The sequence below is a fragment of the Mytilus trossulus genome, chromosome 3 (assembly GCF_036588685.1).
Source record: "Mytilus trossulus isolate FHL-02 chromosome 3, PNRI_Mtr1.1.1.hap1, whole genome shotgun sequence".
NCBI lineage: Eukaryota > Metazoa > Mollusca > Bivalvia > Mytilida > Mytilidae > Mytilus > Mytilus trossulus.
Window position 1 is genome coordinate 37,827,888 of NC_086375.1, and position 17,385 is coordinate 37,845,272.

The 17,385-nt window shown below is 31.2% G+C and overlaps 1 protein-coding gene across 2 annotated transcripts in view; it reads right to left on the minus strand.

Annotated features, from left to right (window-relative positions):
• LOC134711398 (probable methyltransferase TARBP1) overlaps positions 1-17,178 on the minus strand; it is a 41,887-nt gene extending 24,709 nt beyond the window's left edge. Inside the window, exons 1-16 of one of the 2 annotated variants that reach the window (XM_063571960.1) lie at positions 17,095-17,178; positions 13,810-14,845; positions 12,495-12,561; positions 11,838-11,986; positions 11,148-11,200; positions 10,490-10,590; positions 10,002-10,137; positions 9,486-9,582; positions 8,730-8,934; positions 7,927-8,175; positions 7,467-7,564; positions 6,990-7,139; positions 6,207-6,370; positions 5,461-5,656; positions 4,912-5,094; positions 4,115-4,281 (exon numbers count right to left, since the gene is read on the minus strand). In XM_063571960.1, coding sequence (XP_063428030.1) covers positions 4,115-4,281; positions 4,912-5,094; positions 5,461-5,656; positions 6,207-6,370; positions 6,990-7,139; positions 7,467-7,564; positions 7,927-8,175; positions 8,730-8,934; positions 9,486-9,582; positions 10,002-10,137; positions 10,490-10,590; positions 11,148-11,200; positions 11,838-11,986; positions 12,495-12,561; positions 13,810-14,841 — 3,047 coding nt within the window. In that variant the 5' untranslated portion in view covers positions 14,842-14,845; positions 17,095-17,178. Of the gene's footprint in view, positions 1-4,114; positions 4,282-4,911; positions 5,095-5,460; positions 5,657-6,206; positions 6,371-6,989; positions 7,140-7,466; positions 7,565-7,926; positions 8,176-8,729; positions 8,935-9,485; positions 9,583-10,001; positions 10,138-10,489; positions 10,591-11,147; positions 11,201-11,837; positions 11,987-12,494; positions 12,562-13,809; positions 14,846-17,082 lie in introns of both variants that reach the window. The other variant, XM_063571961.1, reaches the window with a different exon arrangement.
• Between the last annotated feature and the right edge of the window lie 207 nt (positions 17,179-17,385).

Here is a 17,385-nt window from a genome sequence, read left to right on the forward strand (position 1 = left end):
CTGATTTGCCCCAACTTGAAAACTGGGCCCATAATCAAAAATCTAAGTACATGTTTAGATTCAGCATCTAAGTACATGTTTAGATTCAGCATATCAAAGAAGCCCAAGAATTTAATTTTGTTAAAATCAAACCTAGTTTGATTTTGGACCCTTTTGGACCTTAATGTAGACCAATTTGAAAACAGGAGCAAAAATTAAGAATCTACATACACAGTTAGATTTGGCATATCAAAGAACCCCATTTATTCAATTTTTGATGAAAAACAAAGTTTAATTTTGGACCCTGATTTGGACCAACTTGAAAACTGGGTCAATAATAAAAAATCTAAGTACATTTTTAGATTCAGCATATCAAAGAACCCCAAGGATTCAATTTTTGTTAAAATCAAACTAAGTTTAATTTTGGACCCTTTGGACCTTAATGTAGACCAATTTGAAAACGGGATCAATAATTAAGAATCTACATAAACAGTTAGATTCGGCATATCAAAGAACCCCAATTATTCAATTTTTGATGAAATCAAACAAAGTTTAGTTTTGGACCCTTTGGACCCCTTTTTCCCAAACTGTTCCCAAAACTCTCAAAATCAATCCCAACCTTCCTTTTATGGTCATAAACCTTGTGTTTAAATTTCATAGATTTCTATTTACTTATACTAAAGTTATGGTGCAAAAACCAAGAATAATGCTTATTTGGGCCCCTTTTTGCCCCTAATTCCTAAACTGTTGGGATCTCAACTCCCAAAATCAATCCCAACCTTCCTTTTGTGTTCATAAACCTTGTGTTTAAATTTCATTAATTTCTATTCACTTATACTGAAATTATTGTGCAAAAACCAAGAATAATGCTTATTTGGGCCCTTTTTTGGCCCCTAATTCCTAAACAGTTAGAACCAAAACTCCCAAAATCAATCCCAACCTGCCTTTAGTGGTCATAAACCTTGCGTCAAAATTTCATAGATTTCTATTTACTTAAACTAAAGTTATAGTGGGAAAACCAAGAAAATGCTTATTTGGGCCCTTTTTGGCCCCTAATTCCTAAACTGTTGGGACCAAAACTTACAAAATCAATCCCAACCTTCCTTTTATGGTCACAAACCTTGTGTTTGAATTTCATAGATTTCTATTTACTAAAACTAAAGTAAAAGTGCAAAAACCAAAAGTATTTAAACAATAACGACAACGGCGCAGATGACGACGCCAACGTGATACCAATATACGACCAATGCAGTCGTATAAAAAGTTGTGCCAAATACGGCTAAGGTAATCCATGCCTGGGCCAAGAAAATATTTAGTTTTTGGAAAAATTCAAAGTTTTGTAGACAGGTTTACAAAGCAAATTCACTAGAAGACAGAAAACAAATTTCAGAAAATTCTTATTTGTAGTTCCCTAGAAAAATGTGAAGAACATATCATACTTGACTATTATGTATTAGAAAGTATCAACAGAGAGTTGATGAGCTATAAATCTGAAAATGCATCACACATTAAATATAAACAAGAGGCTGTCACAACGACAGCAAACTGGATTTATTAACATTTACTTGTGTCCTGGCAATATCACAAGAATCATAACTGACAAACCGTGAAAGTGAAAATTGTCAATATCAAATTGACCTCCATTTTGTCATCAGTATCAACATATCAAAATTTGGTAAGCTTTGCTTAAACAGTTCATGTGTAAATGCACCGACACGACTGGAAATACCATTTTTCAATGTTTCAATAACCATAACTCCTGAACGGTAAAAGTCAAAATCATCATTATTGAACGTTGACCTTCATTTTGTTGTCAGGAACAACATAATAACATTTTAAAATCTTTGGTTGAGTGGTTCATGAGTAAATGCACGGACAACATTTGTTTGCTGACCCCTGCCGTACATCCCCAAATCAATGACCGACATTTTTGTCACAAAAATCCGGTTTAAAAGATGTGGTATGATTGCCAATGAGACAACTGTCCACAATAGACCAAAATGACAAATGACACAAAGCATGTTCACATAAAGCCTGATAACAAACTATGAAGCAAACTCTTGTATGTGTAGATTTCCCCATAAAATGTAAAAAATAATTCATACATGGCCATAAATGTGTTATAAAAGGAAATAGGAAGTTGATTAGGTACAAATCTGTAAAAAGCATGACACAGTGATGGAGTAAAGCATGTTTACAAAAATTCTGATAATAGATTTGAGGAAGTTCTTATTTGTAGTTGAAAAAAATATGTGACAAAAATTTCAAACATGGCCATTATGTGTAAGAATATTTGAGTATTTAGCAAACAGTAACTTCAGTACATTGAGAATCAATGAATCTGAAATCACATCACAGGATATAGCATGTTCTTATGAAGACTGATACAAAGGGTGCAATCAACAGTTTTTTTCTATGGCGTCACATTTTGAGGGACCATGCATAAGTGACCCTTAGTGGTGGACTGATTAATAAAGATACTTGTATAAAACAAGATATCGCTGGAATCAGAATTTTCTATAGTTTATAATGAAATAAAAATAATGTGTACTTTTAATATATTAAAAACATTCCATCCAATGAACATGGGGGGAAAAAGGCCTAATTTTAACATTAAAAACTTGAAACCAGGTCATGTCCACAGCCATGAAGACATGATCCATGCACATTTTTCATAATCAAAACTGTATGAAATTTGTATGTTTTTATCTGGCCTTTCAAAAAAAAATCTTGTTTATGGGTACAGTCTCCTGCTTCGAAAAGAGCTACAGTGGCTGCAAATAAGTTTTCAATTTTTACTGCCAAAAAAACAGGATGTTTATAGTGTTGTCTTCCCTTAAAAGTTTTGTGAATAAGTTTTAAGGGATTCAAATCAGGATCAGATAAAAAAAATTTCGGCTGGCTCAAATATTTTTTGGAAGCCCTGTCAAAACATGTACATTTAATATAATTTTTAAAATTATTTCAATCATTTAATCTGTTTTAGTTGAAAGATAATACCCCGTTCACACTATACATTTTTAAACGTTTTCTGCCGTCTGTCATTGCCAATACAGAATATAGACATGGATGCCGAACAAAATTCTTCAAAAAAGAGAGGTCTAACCTTGAATGACCAGGAGACGAAGGATTTACTTTCAACATAACCTCCTTTCTGCCGGCTGTAAATTTGAGTGTCTATTCATCAATAATAAGTTGTTTTTTGCCTTCAAATACATCCTCATTCTTCTTAACCTAGCAAACCTATTTTTTCGCATTAAATTTGTAATCTTCCTCCGATTTTTCTGTATCAGTGACAAAAGAAAGAAGAACAGTACCGTGGCGGTTTCCATTTCATTTGTTGTCACAGACACTATATTTACAAGATGTTGCGCATGCGTGTCTATTTTTGTTGAAGAGAAAAACCCAAAGTGGGGTAATTCTTTTTCAAGTGTGAACCGGTGTAATTAATTCGGAATAATTAACCCCGGTTCGACCCGGTTTAGATTTCATAGTGTGAACACGGTGTAATTAACTGATTTTTACAATCAAATACAAAAAACATGATACTTTTTCACCAATTGAGTAAATAAACAGGGGTTTCCCTCCATGGTTATTTTTAGTCGGGGAAACACCCCTAGTTTTTTTTTATACAAAACTGATTATAGCACCCAAAATTTCAGGAAGCTCTGATATCTAGTTTCTGAGAAAAATGTGACAGACTTTCATGGGACTGGCAACATAGGGACGAATTATTGATAGACAGACAAAGGGAAAACAATTAACCTTCTACTTTGGAGTAGGGGTAAAAAGATTGATGGCAACAATGAAATAAATGTGAACATATTTCTGGTACATGTTTAAAATTCACTAGCAATTATTATGAACTTTTTCTGACCAATACTTTGTAAGTTTTTATGGGATATAAAATATATGCAATAATATTTCATAGTGAACAATGGTCACCCAGCAAGGTGGCAACATATTAAAGGAATTCTAAAGCAAAAATTCATTGGAGCCAATGACATACAGTCAGTGAAAATCTCTTTTGCTTCTGATAATAAAGATATACAAAATGCAAATCAATCCCAACATGCAATGATTCTATCTTATGGTATGGTAATATTTTTTTCAAAATATTTGAAATTATACTGACCTCTCTTGTTTCCTGAATATATTTCCATATATAGCAGCTTGGCTAAGTATACAGTAGAATCTGTCTGCTAATTGTAAAGAGCCTTTGAGCACTGAGCACAATCTTCTCATCATAATATTAGCAATACCTGTCCTTTCTCCTCCCAACTCCATTAACTCACTTGCTGACTGAAAATGGATTATGACCATAGAACTAACATCTGATGTATGTAAGAAAATATCGTCAATTAATTGTGATGCCCCATTCAAAACAGATAAGTTTGTTTAGTGAACTTAACAGTGACATTTCTTTAAAGAGTCCATGGTAAGATGATTAATACAGAGTTCGCTTCTTGAAATTGTTTCACATAAGAAAAACAAATTCCACTGTTACAACAAGTTTGTTATGATATTTCTCCAGATAGTTTAATCAAAATATTTAAAGCCTAAGGCTTGCAAAGCTTTTTAAATAATTAAAATTAAGCTGTTGAGAGTAGAGAAATGTGGTAAATGTAATACACAAGTTATAGTGATGGAATCTGTTTCTCTAATGATTTTTATCCTTCCTTTTCAAAGATTTGCAGAAAGTTGAGTTCTATATGTGTGACGTCACCATACATGGTTGGTTGGCTTTTTCACAATGACACAACACAAAATTCTGAATAAACCAACAAAATTTGACATCATTATTAAATTTAGACCAATCATTTGCTGACAACAAATATTTCACTAGTGAGGAGAGCAATTTTTCCCTGTTGGTTGGGAAATGTGTAAAAAGTGAGGTTAATTCTGTTATTGACATAAAAACAATCTACCTACCTTTACAAGAACATCAGTTAATGCAGAATCTCTTGGTTGCTGAAGTAGAGCAGGCTGGAAGGACAAGTTTATGAATTCTTCAAAGACTTCCCAAAAACAGCTTGACCTTGTTTCCCCTTGGACATGACTCCAACTCACAAACAAGGCTTCAATAATACTGCTTGAATCATTTGGTATTTGACACTGAAATAGTGAGATGAAACTAACATATATATATGAAAAACTATGAATGAAACAACTTTAAACGTTTCTATAGTTTGATTTAAATCTCCTTGAAAAATTGGATAAAAACTTTGAGATATTTATAAATACAATTATCTGCGGATACCGTGGATTCAATATTATAAATAAATACCAATTTTTGTACAATCAATTTTGGGGGATGGTTGAACAATAAATTTGAATATCCCAACAAAATACAAATCTTTAACATACCGGCTTATAACCAGACTTCATCATTTGACTTTATTTCTTTGCTATGCTGACATAATTTAAGTATTTTAAACTAAATCAGATGTTGTTTTCCAAAAAAAACACCAAAGAACTTACCTTACTAAATAGGTATCCTATACACCTGTAAACAGGTATTGTGTTCAATCCACTACACACCGACAGTGAATCTTGGCACACCTTTAATATCGGTACCATTGGTTTATTTACAACATCTATACGACTTAAGTAATATTCCATGACTTTCCATTGATATGATATAAATAATGAAGCAATCTTTCCCCATTCTCTATGGCTGAAATATATAACATTTATTCATATTTGAATATCTCTTAAAATGTCTTGTACAGAGTACTTTAATAGCATACTGTACAAACTTTTTCCTTAATAGTATAAAACTTCTGCTCAACTTGAAATTAGAAATAATTGACTAAAAGTCTGAACTCTAGGAAAGTGTAAAAATAAACATTAGCATATTGTTCTGTTGATAAATTGTTTGATAAGAGAATAAGACTGCATATCTTTTAATTTTTTTAACAAAGTTATATTTTATCATAAAATCGGAGTCAAAATTCAAACTGCACTGCAGGTAGTGAATTTCAAATCGGACAAGAAAGAAAATTGGAAATATACAAATACAAAAAGTAATAATATTCATGTTATAAGGTTTCAATTTTCTGTTGATACAACAGGTAAATACTTAATCACATGTCCAATATTGCAAGACGGGAGTGGATTTCACAAAAAAAAAACTTGACTAAGATTGATCGTAAGTTTTGAATAATTGACCAATCTTAGTCGTAAGTATTTTTGTAAAAGCCACTCCACAACTACTTAAAGTGTACCTTATATCAGCAACAGGTTTGTCAAATGAAGTTGTGCAATTAAAGTCATGAACAAATGACAAAATTTTCTCATGAATAGATCTCTGTTTGCCTGTCAATGATGATGTAACAGAACTGAGGATCCCAATGGAGGCTAGTTTCTGAATCTGTGTATTCATTTCTACCTATAATGATAAACAAATTACTGTCATGGAAATGGGTGGTGTTGTGTACTGTCCTAAAAGGCCATCAAAAAGTTATGACTGTGTACATAGTTCTTACTACAAATGGTTGTTTTTTTAAACATTCAGTCTTCATAAATACTGATTTTTTTTAATAACTTGGATTTGAGTAAATTTTCTTCTAAAGGCAATATAGTGCTATAAAAACTTGAACTCTATGATGTCCACAAATGATTGATTATGGCAGTCACAACACATTTAAATTAAAAAGTTAAAGATCTGCATAAAAAATCTACAGATAAAAGATTTATACATGATGGAGTAAAATACAAATTCAGACAAATCTAAACTTTTTTTTTTTTAAGAAGACTTAACTGGTATATATTTGTTTAAGGGCCAGCTGAAGAACGCCTCTGGGTTTGGGAATTTCTCGCTACATTAAAGACCTGTTGGTGACCTTCTGCTGTTGTTTTTTCTATGGTCGGGTTGTTGTCTCTTTGACACATTCCCCATTTTCATTTTCAATTTTACTTTATAAGCAAAGAAATTAACAACTCAACCAACACTATTTTTCTCCTTTTATGTTTGTGTTCATTAAATCATATAAAGAATTATAACCCACCTTTAAACCTAAGCCTGGATCTGTAAGTATATGTATACAACTATTAACTAGTTTCAAAATCTGATGGTCAAACTGTTGCTCTTTGCATGTAAATTGTAAAAACTGAGTCAGCCCACGTACAAATAACTCTATTGACTGTACTGTGGATATCTGCAACACATTGGAAAAGTATACAGAATTAAACTTTAGACATCACATTTTTGGCCCATTGCATGTCTGTAATTTACCCTAAATACACTGTAATCAATACATTATTTATTTGTCAAAAAAGAGTTATCTCCCATTGTGAAAGATTCTTATGCAGTAATAGCAAATTACAAAATTCCATTTGTTCCATTTTTAAATGCTTTTGATAATCAGAAATTAGTGTTGTAAGTCAGCAGTGGCAGTTACATTAATCTATTATTTTTTTCTACATTGCAAAATAATACAATGTCCATACAATTTATAGTACATAAAGGTTAAATGTGAAATTACCTGTGTCCATTTTTCCAGAAGCATCTGTGAAGTGAACAATAAGAAGCTATCCAGACAGTCTGAAATACTTTTCCTTATCATCTGACAAAATTTATCTTCTGAAATAAAAAATAGTAAATGATATTACAAGCTAAGTGTTAATAAATAGATGGGTAACCTTCCCCACTGGGTGTGAATCCTATATATGCTAAAAAATCTTGAGTTTGCTGGGGTATATTATTTAAAAGGTTCATGAACCCTACCAAAAAGGCAATAAATTCAGGTTTTCAAGCCATTTCACACTAGTGGCACCTATTGTATTGATCAAGATGATAAAAACCAAGTGAAATATAAATTCTTTGCATTCTCAGAATAACACCAGAATCTTGTGAGCAAGGGTCATACTGTATTCTCATGTTAAATTGAGTATTTTAAGAAAGACAATTAATTTAAAGTTAACCAATATCCTATATTTAAGTACCTTCTATCTGTCCACTCTCCAACAGCAACGACACAAGGACCTCAACAGCCTTTTCTGCTTTATGGTGTGACATGTAAGGATGGTTAGGTATAGAAAGGATGACACCTGTTACTGTCATAACTATATCTGTCAGGCATGGTTCTTGTACTCCTGTTTCTACTGTATAAGGAAGAACACCACTGTCCACTGCTAGTATTAGTAATCTGCTGAATGAAGTAACTTCCGTCTCATTCAAGCTGAAATCTGATTCTGTAAAATATATTAAAACTATCAATACTATTTATTCAAGAAAAATGGAAGTCATAGTATTTTAAAACCAGGATAACAGGTTTATTTTGTAAATGCAAGAACAAGGTAAATCAAATCTGTACCCATCTCATCTATGAGGGTGGTAAAGGATTATTTTCATGCAACGTGTTTGGCCATTTTTATCTCACATGCAGTTGTGAAAAAGGTCTATCATTCACTGTGTTTCGTGAAACGGTAAAAAGATCAACATGCTAGAAATTTTAAGTTATTCATTTATTGTGAAATGGCAATATTATTTTTCCAAGCAGACTACCCCAACACCCCTCATCTAAGCAATAATTAATACTTAAAATATTGTCATATGAAATAAAACTAGGAATGATATATCTAAATAAAAAACAAAACATAATTCAACAGAAAAATAAATGTATAGTAAAATATGGCTAGCGTGTCATGATACAAGTTAGGGTTCTGGTTTCTGGCTGGGGTTTACCCGCCTCCCCCTTATATTTTGATTTTGCTTTTGAACTGTATTTATAAATTTGAATATATACCTTGGTTGACTTGCAATAAAGAGTTTGAAGCTGTGATCAGATACTGATTTAGGGATTTTGGTGACCACTCTTCATTATCCTGGTTTTTACAAATAACTTTCATCCAATTTACACAATCTGTCCAAAGAGTTGTTCCCCTTGCTAATCCATCTTCTGACTCAAAGATAGATAATGCAGCTGCAAAGTCTTTTGGTGGCACAACTGACTAAAAGAAAACAGGCGTTTAAAAAGACTTATAATGATCCGATCAGCACCATAACTGACAAATACCATTAGACTTTCATTTCTAGAGATTTTTAGAACAAAGTTTTTAGTTTCTGATATTTTTTACTTTTATAATGTGAAAATGAAACCTTAAATTATTTGATCATTTGTCAGATGAGAAAAGTTGTTGATAGTCCACAGGGTGTACCAGATATACTGTATTTAAATAAATACATAGATTTTTATGAAATTTGCTTCATAAAATTCATGAAATCAATTCATAGTCCTACAATTTAACAGGTGCAACATGTGGGACAGGACCTGCTTACCCTTAAAGTGCACATGAGATCTCCCCTTAGTTTTAGTGGGAAAATTATTGCTCAGTCTTTAGTTTTCTTTGTAGTGTTTTGAAGACTGGTTATTTTTTATTTTTTTCATTGTTTTTTCTAGCCATAATGTTTTCAGTTTCTCTTCTATCTTTGAGTATTAAATGTCAGAGGTATCTTACAACTCTTTTTATATAAACATCATATCAAAAAAAAAATTACTCACTAAATTTATTAACGATAGCAGTGTTCTAACGAAGAAACTCTGAGCAGCTCCTCTAAGGAAAACTCCACTATTTGTAACCTGAGTGGTAAGAATTTTCCTGTAAAATACTAATACTATCAAGTATCAATTCAGATACCCATCATATAAAAGATGTAGGACATTTGGATTGTTTGCACTCCAAGCATTATGCACATTTGCACTTATTATTCTAATTTACATGAAATTATTGTACAGAACAATACTTAACTATCTCCTTTCTTTCATTTAAAAAAAAAAGATATTAAGCCTTTTAGTTCAGCATCACACAACAATGCACAATACTTTATCACTCTAAAACTAGTATGCTATTCTGAGGCAGTCATTTTGTTTTTTATTGGTGGAGGAAGATGGTGTGCCTGTAGAGAACCATCAAACTCACCATACATTTTAAATAAAAAGATAAATTTTCAACAATGTAGAAAATATTTTCCGCTGTGGAAATCAAGTAAAACATGGCATAACAAATGTAAATATTACCTTATAAATAGTAAAGCTTGTTTATTGAGTATCTGAGATTGAGGAACACATGATATAGCCTGACAGATAAACATCAATGGTACTGGTCCCCAGTTACTGGTACTTAATGTCTCTAGAATACTTCCATAAAATTGACCTGTAAGAAAACAGTTCTGTGCATTTAATTTATTCAACTTTCAGATGAAATCACAAATAATACCTTCTATGTAAATAAATTTTCATTTGTTTGACATGGATAAATACCTCTTGCTATAAACTTTTATTCAATTGTATAGAACAAAAAAAGGTATGAAAGGTCAAGATTCAGGGAGTAAATTCTATGCCATACAAGAAAATGGCATGCACCTTGCCATTGATGCAGATTGTGTTTGAATACCTATCATAGTAGACATCATCTTTGTGATCTTTACATGAATCTGATTATCCATAATCTAGATTACTAGACCATCAATTCTCATGTTTGATATGACCAAATAGTGTTAAATTACCTCTTTTCTCATCAGTTTTCAAAGCTTTCCAGCAACTTTGAAACAAGTGTATTAAGCCTGCTCCACAGGTAGGTATTGTCCCTCTGGAAGATTTCTTGGGTCTACAATTAAATAATAATTGAACATAATACATATTACTAGAAATAAAACGTAATACAATCAGATCTAGAATAGAGATTGTCTATCAAACATCTGTCTTCAGCACCAAAATTTCCAAATAAAAAATTAAGACAAACACACACAAATGTTTCTGACTTATGGTTCATTGATATTGTCATATATATAAATTAACTGTCTACAAAACTTTTGAATTTTTGAAATACTAAGGCTTTTCTTCCACAGGAATAGATTACCTTAGCTGAATTTGGCAAAACTTTTAAGAATTTTGGTCCTCATACTTTAATTTGGCCTTTTTAACTTTTTGGGATTTGAGCGTCACTGATGAATCTTTTGAAGACGAATTGCGCGTCTGGCGTAAATAAAAATAATATTCCTGGTATGTATGATGAGTTTATTTACTGCAACTCAGGCATTAATGGTTTACTTTTATAAATTGTGACATGGAAGGAGAGTTGTCTCATTGGCACTCATACTACATCTTATTTATATCTTATTACCCTTAATTAAATAAAGTATACTAAGAGGGCTAAATTTTTACCTGGGATACAACTTTTGGTCTTGAATGGAATGTAGAAATTCACTGGCAAAATACTGAAAAGATACACAAAATTTAAATATCATACACATCCTGTGTCCACACTTTGCGGGCAAGTACCTGACAATATTATTCTGTGTCCACACTTTGACAGCAAGGATCTGACAAGGTTTTAACATACTTTCTCTTGTTTTGCCATAAATATAAACACCATCAAAAATGTGAAGGCATGAATTTCATTGGCAGACATAATAAAAACCAAAAAAGAAAGTAGACTAAGAATTATAAGATCAATGTAAGCAAAGTGTGGATCTAGGATAAATCAAACATGACAAGTTAATCAACATGTGGTTTATGGAGAAAAAATATCTTACTTGTCAGAACTTGTCTAAATATGAAAATAATCAGAGAAATATAGATTCTACATTCAAATTTTCAAAACATGAGCTTACCTAGTATTTTAAAAAAATCATGATAATATTACAAATTTAGTTGTCAAAAGAGGAGAAATATCATGCTATCTAAAATTTTATGCTGGAATCTGTTTCTCTAATGACTCTAAGACAAAATATAGGCAAACTAAATATTTTCAATGAACTCAAAAACAATGTTATATTTCTACGTCTTGCCATCAGGCATGGTTCTATTTTTCATGACATCATAACAGCAAAGGCAGACTATGTAAGGACTTACTTTATGTTCTCCCTGTTCTATTATAGGACAAGTATCTAGGTCTAGATATAAAACTTGTTCTGTCATCCACTTCACCAGGGCAATACTTTCATGAGCAATTCCACGTCTAAATATTGTACACAACCAAGAGGTATGCAGAACTGGTTTTTCTGCAATGAGGTCAATCACTAAAATCTGATATATTTTGTTTATAAATAATAAGCAACAAAGGTAAGCGTAACAGGTTTCATCTTTCAATTAGTTTGACTGTATAACATTTATGATGTAAATTGAAACAAGTTTTCTATCTTACAAAAACTTAATTTAACAACTGACAGACTGTCATGTCAGGGCCTTATATATCTGTTTAAACATGTATGATATGTTAAAGATTTTCTCATTGTTGAAGGCTGTATAGAGTTATAGTTGCTTATTTTTACATTATTTGGTCTGGTTGATAATTTTCTCATTGTAATCATACATATTTCTATTTTTCATATTGAACTATACAACTGTGAAAAAAAAAAACATTTTCTCTTGTTTATTTTGTTTTTGTTTTTTTCTAATTTGAAATCTACTTGGTCAGTTTTAAATTTCAGGGAATGTGTTTATTTTTTTTTATTGTCCTTGTTTTTTTCATCCTTCTTCAATTCTTTTTTTTATCCAAATATAAATTACCACTTTCTAAAGAAGCTGCCTTGATCAGGGTCTGTAGTCTAGGCAGCAATGGCTTTATAACATGAATCTGTAAAATATTTAAAGTAAGATGTTATGTGGAAATTATATAAAGTCTTTCTTTACAAGATACTGTGCAAATCTTAAGTGTCATTTCAACTCATTTGTTCACTTTTGATAAAAATTACACTAGCTATATATTTGATATCCAGGTGCAATGGTCTATCTCCATACAAGTTTTTGTCAGAACTTTAATGAATAATTCATCCAGTTGGACACCAGAAGTTCAGAGAGAATAGTTTGATAGTGTTTTATCTCCACTTTTTCAAGTATTTTTGCATTTAACTTCTTTTTTTTTTTAATTTATCTTGGTAGTATTATGCTTAAATTTGTTCATGGTACGACCTCATTCTACTAGTAATTCATCACAAAAAAAGCTTTCCCAAATTTGGCATACATGCATGTATTACACAATGAAAAATCCATGATGATCTATCTGGTCACAAATAGAAGTTTTGGAATTTATTTATAAAACATTGTTTGGTCATTAAGTGTTATATCTGAAGAATAAAAGTGCTTTATTTCTACAAGGTGATTGCCTATTCAAAAGACAATTGAATAAAAGGTTACTCTTTATTTCTTTAAATTCAATAACTACATGTACATCTGTCAATTATTTATGATGTTATGTACCTTTTTTAAACATTGTATGAATGTTTCATTCATTGTGTACCTTTTTTAAACATTTTATGAATGTTTCATTCTTTGTGTATCTTTTTTAAGCATTGTATGAATGTTTCATTCATTGTGTACCTTTTTTAAACATTGTATGAATGTTTCATCCATTGTGTACCTTTTTTAAGCATTATATGAATGTTTCATTCATTGTGTACCTTTTTTAAACATTGTATGAATGTTTCATTCATTGTGTACCTTTTTTAAACATTTTATGAATGTTTCATTCTTTGTGTATCTTTTTTAAGCATTGTATGAATGTTTCATTCATTGTGTACCTTTTTTAAACATTGTATGAATGTTTCATCCATTGTGTACCTTTTTTAAGCATTATATGAATGTTTCATTCATTGTGTACCTTTTTTAAACATTGTATTAATGTTTCATTCATTGTGTATCTTTTTTAAGCATTATATGAATGTTTCATTCATTGTGTACCTTTTTTAAGCATTATATGAATGTTTCATTCATTGTGTACCTTTTTTAACCATTGTATTAATGTTTCATTCATTGTGTATCTTTTTTAAGCATTATATGAATGTTTCATTCATTGTGTACCTTTTTACATAAAATATATATGTACCTGTCTATCTTCCATGGTTTCTAGTAACATGACAAGATCTTCCCATACTTTTACAAGATTCTTTTCTTTTTCTTTTGCCCACCAGAGCAATGGTACATCATGTCCATTAAAATTACTATTCACATCTAGTTTCAATTTTTCACATATATCTATATTTCTCTTGATTAGATACACTGACTGTTTTCTTGACAAAGGATTCTCTGAATTTAAACCTTTTTGAACAATTTCCCAAAATACTTGTTCATTCCTGATATCAATATTGCAACTATTATCAATTGGAAAGAAAAAGTTTGATAGACCACATAAATAAATATTTAAAATATCTGCTTCTTTGCTGGTTTTCCACATCCTGGTGATCAACTGCCAAAAAGTACTTAAATATTCTTTCTGATCTTCATTCTTAATAATATTGGAAGCACATCTCAATGACAAACTCAAAGCTCTACGATTCTGAAAATCACTCAGTATACACATTAAATTATCAAAAATATCTTTAATTGTCTCTTTACAACTCTTCATCATATAAATGTTGCCAGTCGCATGGTCTTTTCTCTGAGTAAGATTTAGCAGCACATCTAAACAAACTTGTAAATCTAACACACCCTCAAGAGCCTGGCTATCCAAGGTACATGATTTAACCTTGACATGGTTTTTCAATGATTGCAGACAAAGATCAATCAATGGTTTGAATGAGACTTCATTTTCTGTAGAGAGACAACTTGTTATCAACTTATTAGTTTGACCTAATTCAGAAACATTTTCCTTCCTGTTATCATAAGATAGATGAATACTCTTCAATAAAGGAATACAAATCTGTTGTAGAATAACTGTACATGTATTTTCTGACAATGCAGTTTTATTTGAACTGACTAAACTTGTCAGTATGTTTAAATGTTCCTGAAGTGGTCTGTTTTCAGAGGTCTTTTTTATAAGTATAGCATCCCTTATGTATTCACTCTCTTGTAGTACAGCTTTGTCTAAATCTAACAAAGTCAACTCTTTCAGCTGCCTTAACAATTGGCTGCTCTCCATGGTACTGGAAAAAAATCAATTCAAAATCATACATTTTTTAACATGTAAAGCTTTGGTTAATGTTAGAAATCTCTAAATTATTTTGATTTTTTTTTTAATCAAAACTTGATATCAAGTCTCTTATAATTTGGTCAATGGGAAATGAAGATGAAAACATTTTGATAACAATTTGTCAATTATTAAAGCTTAAAAAAAACCACAGAAATACAACATTAAATTAATTTATACACAGTTGTAGATACAAATGGTCATATATGCATTTACTCTAGTCAGTCATTATTTACATTTATCTAATAAGTAGTATACTATGGGGTACATCCAATAAAGAATCCACAATAACAAACAATGGGTCAAATTATATATTTTTATTATTGCATTACATGTACTTATTTCTGTTACATGTACTCTGATCATATATGTTAATCAATTAAATCAAAATACATTATGTTATGTTCTATGTTTAAACTATTTTTCATTTACTTAACAATGCTTAAACATATTATGTATGAAAATTAAATTGCATTTTTTCTGCTCATTTTGGGAGCCGTGATTGGCATATATTGGCAAGTATTAGTTCAGAAAAAATAATTGAACAGATTTAAAAGTTAATGACTACAATACATGTTGATTTTCCATGTGTAAGGAACTAGAGATAACCAATCCTATCTGATTTTACTAGAGATTAAGAGTTGGACAGCTAGTGTTTGACTCGATCATATTGACATGCATAGTAAAATATCGTAATACAGGTACCTTCAGAAAGGATGATGGTTAACATTTGTAAAAAAAAAAGAATTTTTGGTGCTTGACCATGAAACCTTTACTTTTTTATCCTGTTTATAATGATAAAAGGTCAACTGTTTTAGACAAGTCATATTTCAGAGAGAAAAATCTGTTTTCCAAATAACACTGAACCGGTAATTCATTTTTGTAATTTATAAAGTTCAATAAATGTTATTTGGAAAAATCACAGTTAAACTTTTAAAACTGATTTTACACAAACAGCAGTCAAAAAAGACTGTTTTACACATGATGTTAAGGGCAATTCTACCCATAGGCACTCGTCTCAGAAGAAAAATCCTATATACCTTTATATAACACAAGGTGCTTAACTCACGATTTAGAAAAAATGTCAGCCGGTGGCAAATTCTGTTATATGCCTATTTCTTGGCTGTCAACCCCACTAAAACTTGTTATGTCTTAATTTTTCACAATGGAATATATTACATGCATAATTTTATTTTCGGAATGATTCATAGCAATCCTAATTAAGTATATCAATCATAATTATTTTGTCTACCGACGATGGATTTGAAACACACAACTCACAGTAAATGAGTAATTATAAAAATTGTTTAAAAAAAACTGTTGTTTTTTGTCTGAATAGAACTTATCACCCATTAGTAAAATTGCATATAAAGATAACGTGAAAAAAAATCCATTGTCAGTAGACGAAATAATTAATACTGACATACTTGGGTAGGATTGCTAAGGATAATTTAGATTTACAACATAACAAGTTTTAGTTGGGTTGACAATCAGCTTATGTTAAGTACTTTGTGTTATATGTGGGTCTCATTGGGGTATAAGTGTGACGCGGGATTGCTGATTTTTTGTAAGCGTGACACGTGAAAGTCATATTATAGTGTCATGAAAACAGGAAATGAGGCCTTGCGGGACCCGGGATGACAAAAAATTTAGAATTGCTTACTTACATAGTGTAAGCAGGATACGGGAATCAGACAAAACCGTAAGCGGGATCAGGGATCAGAATCCCCCAATGAGACCCCCTAATATAAAGAGGGGGGGTAGGAGGGGTCCTGATCCCGAAAACCCGGGCTTAAAAACACGAAATCCCGAGGTCCCGAATTTAAATAAAGTAAATCCCGACGTCCCGCAATTCGAAAAACAAGAATTCCCAAATCCCGAAAGGGTCAATCCAGAAATCCCGAGCTTAAAAACACCAGATCCTGGAGTCCCGATAAAGGTCCTATCCCCCCTCTATAAAGGTATATAGTGTGAAAAAAGTCTGAGACGAGTGCCTGTATTCCTACCACAGGCACTTGTTTCTATAAAGATAGTCGACCTTCCTAAGTTCCTATGGATAGAAACAAGTGCCTGTGATTACTACCCTATGTTAAAATTGAAAAATGATCATTTAAATAATGCTCATTTTTAAAGACATGCAGGTGGCAAATTGTCCTGGCAATACTATTTTTTTCATAAAAGGTAAATAACTACCAATCAACATACGAATTGTTTAAGTTATAATATCTGAAAGTATCAGCATGTTGTTTGTTTTGATTCGATTTGGTTCCACGTGCATTTTATTTTCGGAACAATCAAGTAAAAAATAATGCTTTCTATTTCCGAACTAGAAAAAAAAACAAATACCCCTGAAAACAAATCTTACATAAAATTTTCAATTCTAGGACATTATGGAATAAAAGTAATATATTTTTTTTAAACGGTTTATGAAAGAGAACTCAAATTATTTAAACAGCTTATTTGCTAAAGACACATTTTCATAGTTTTAGCATATCG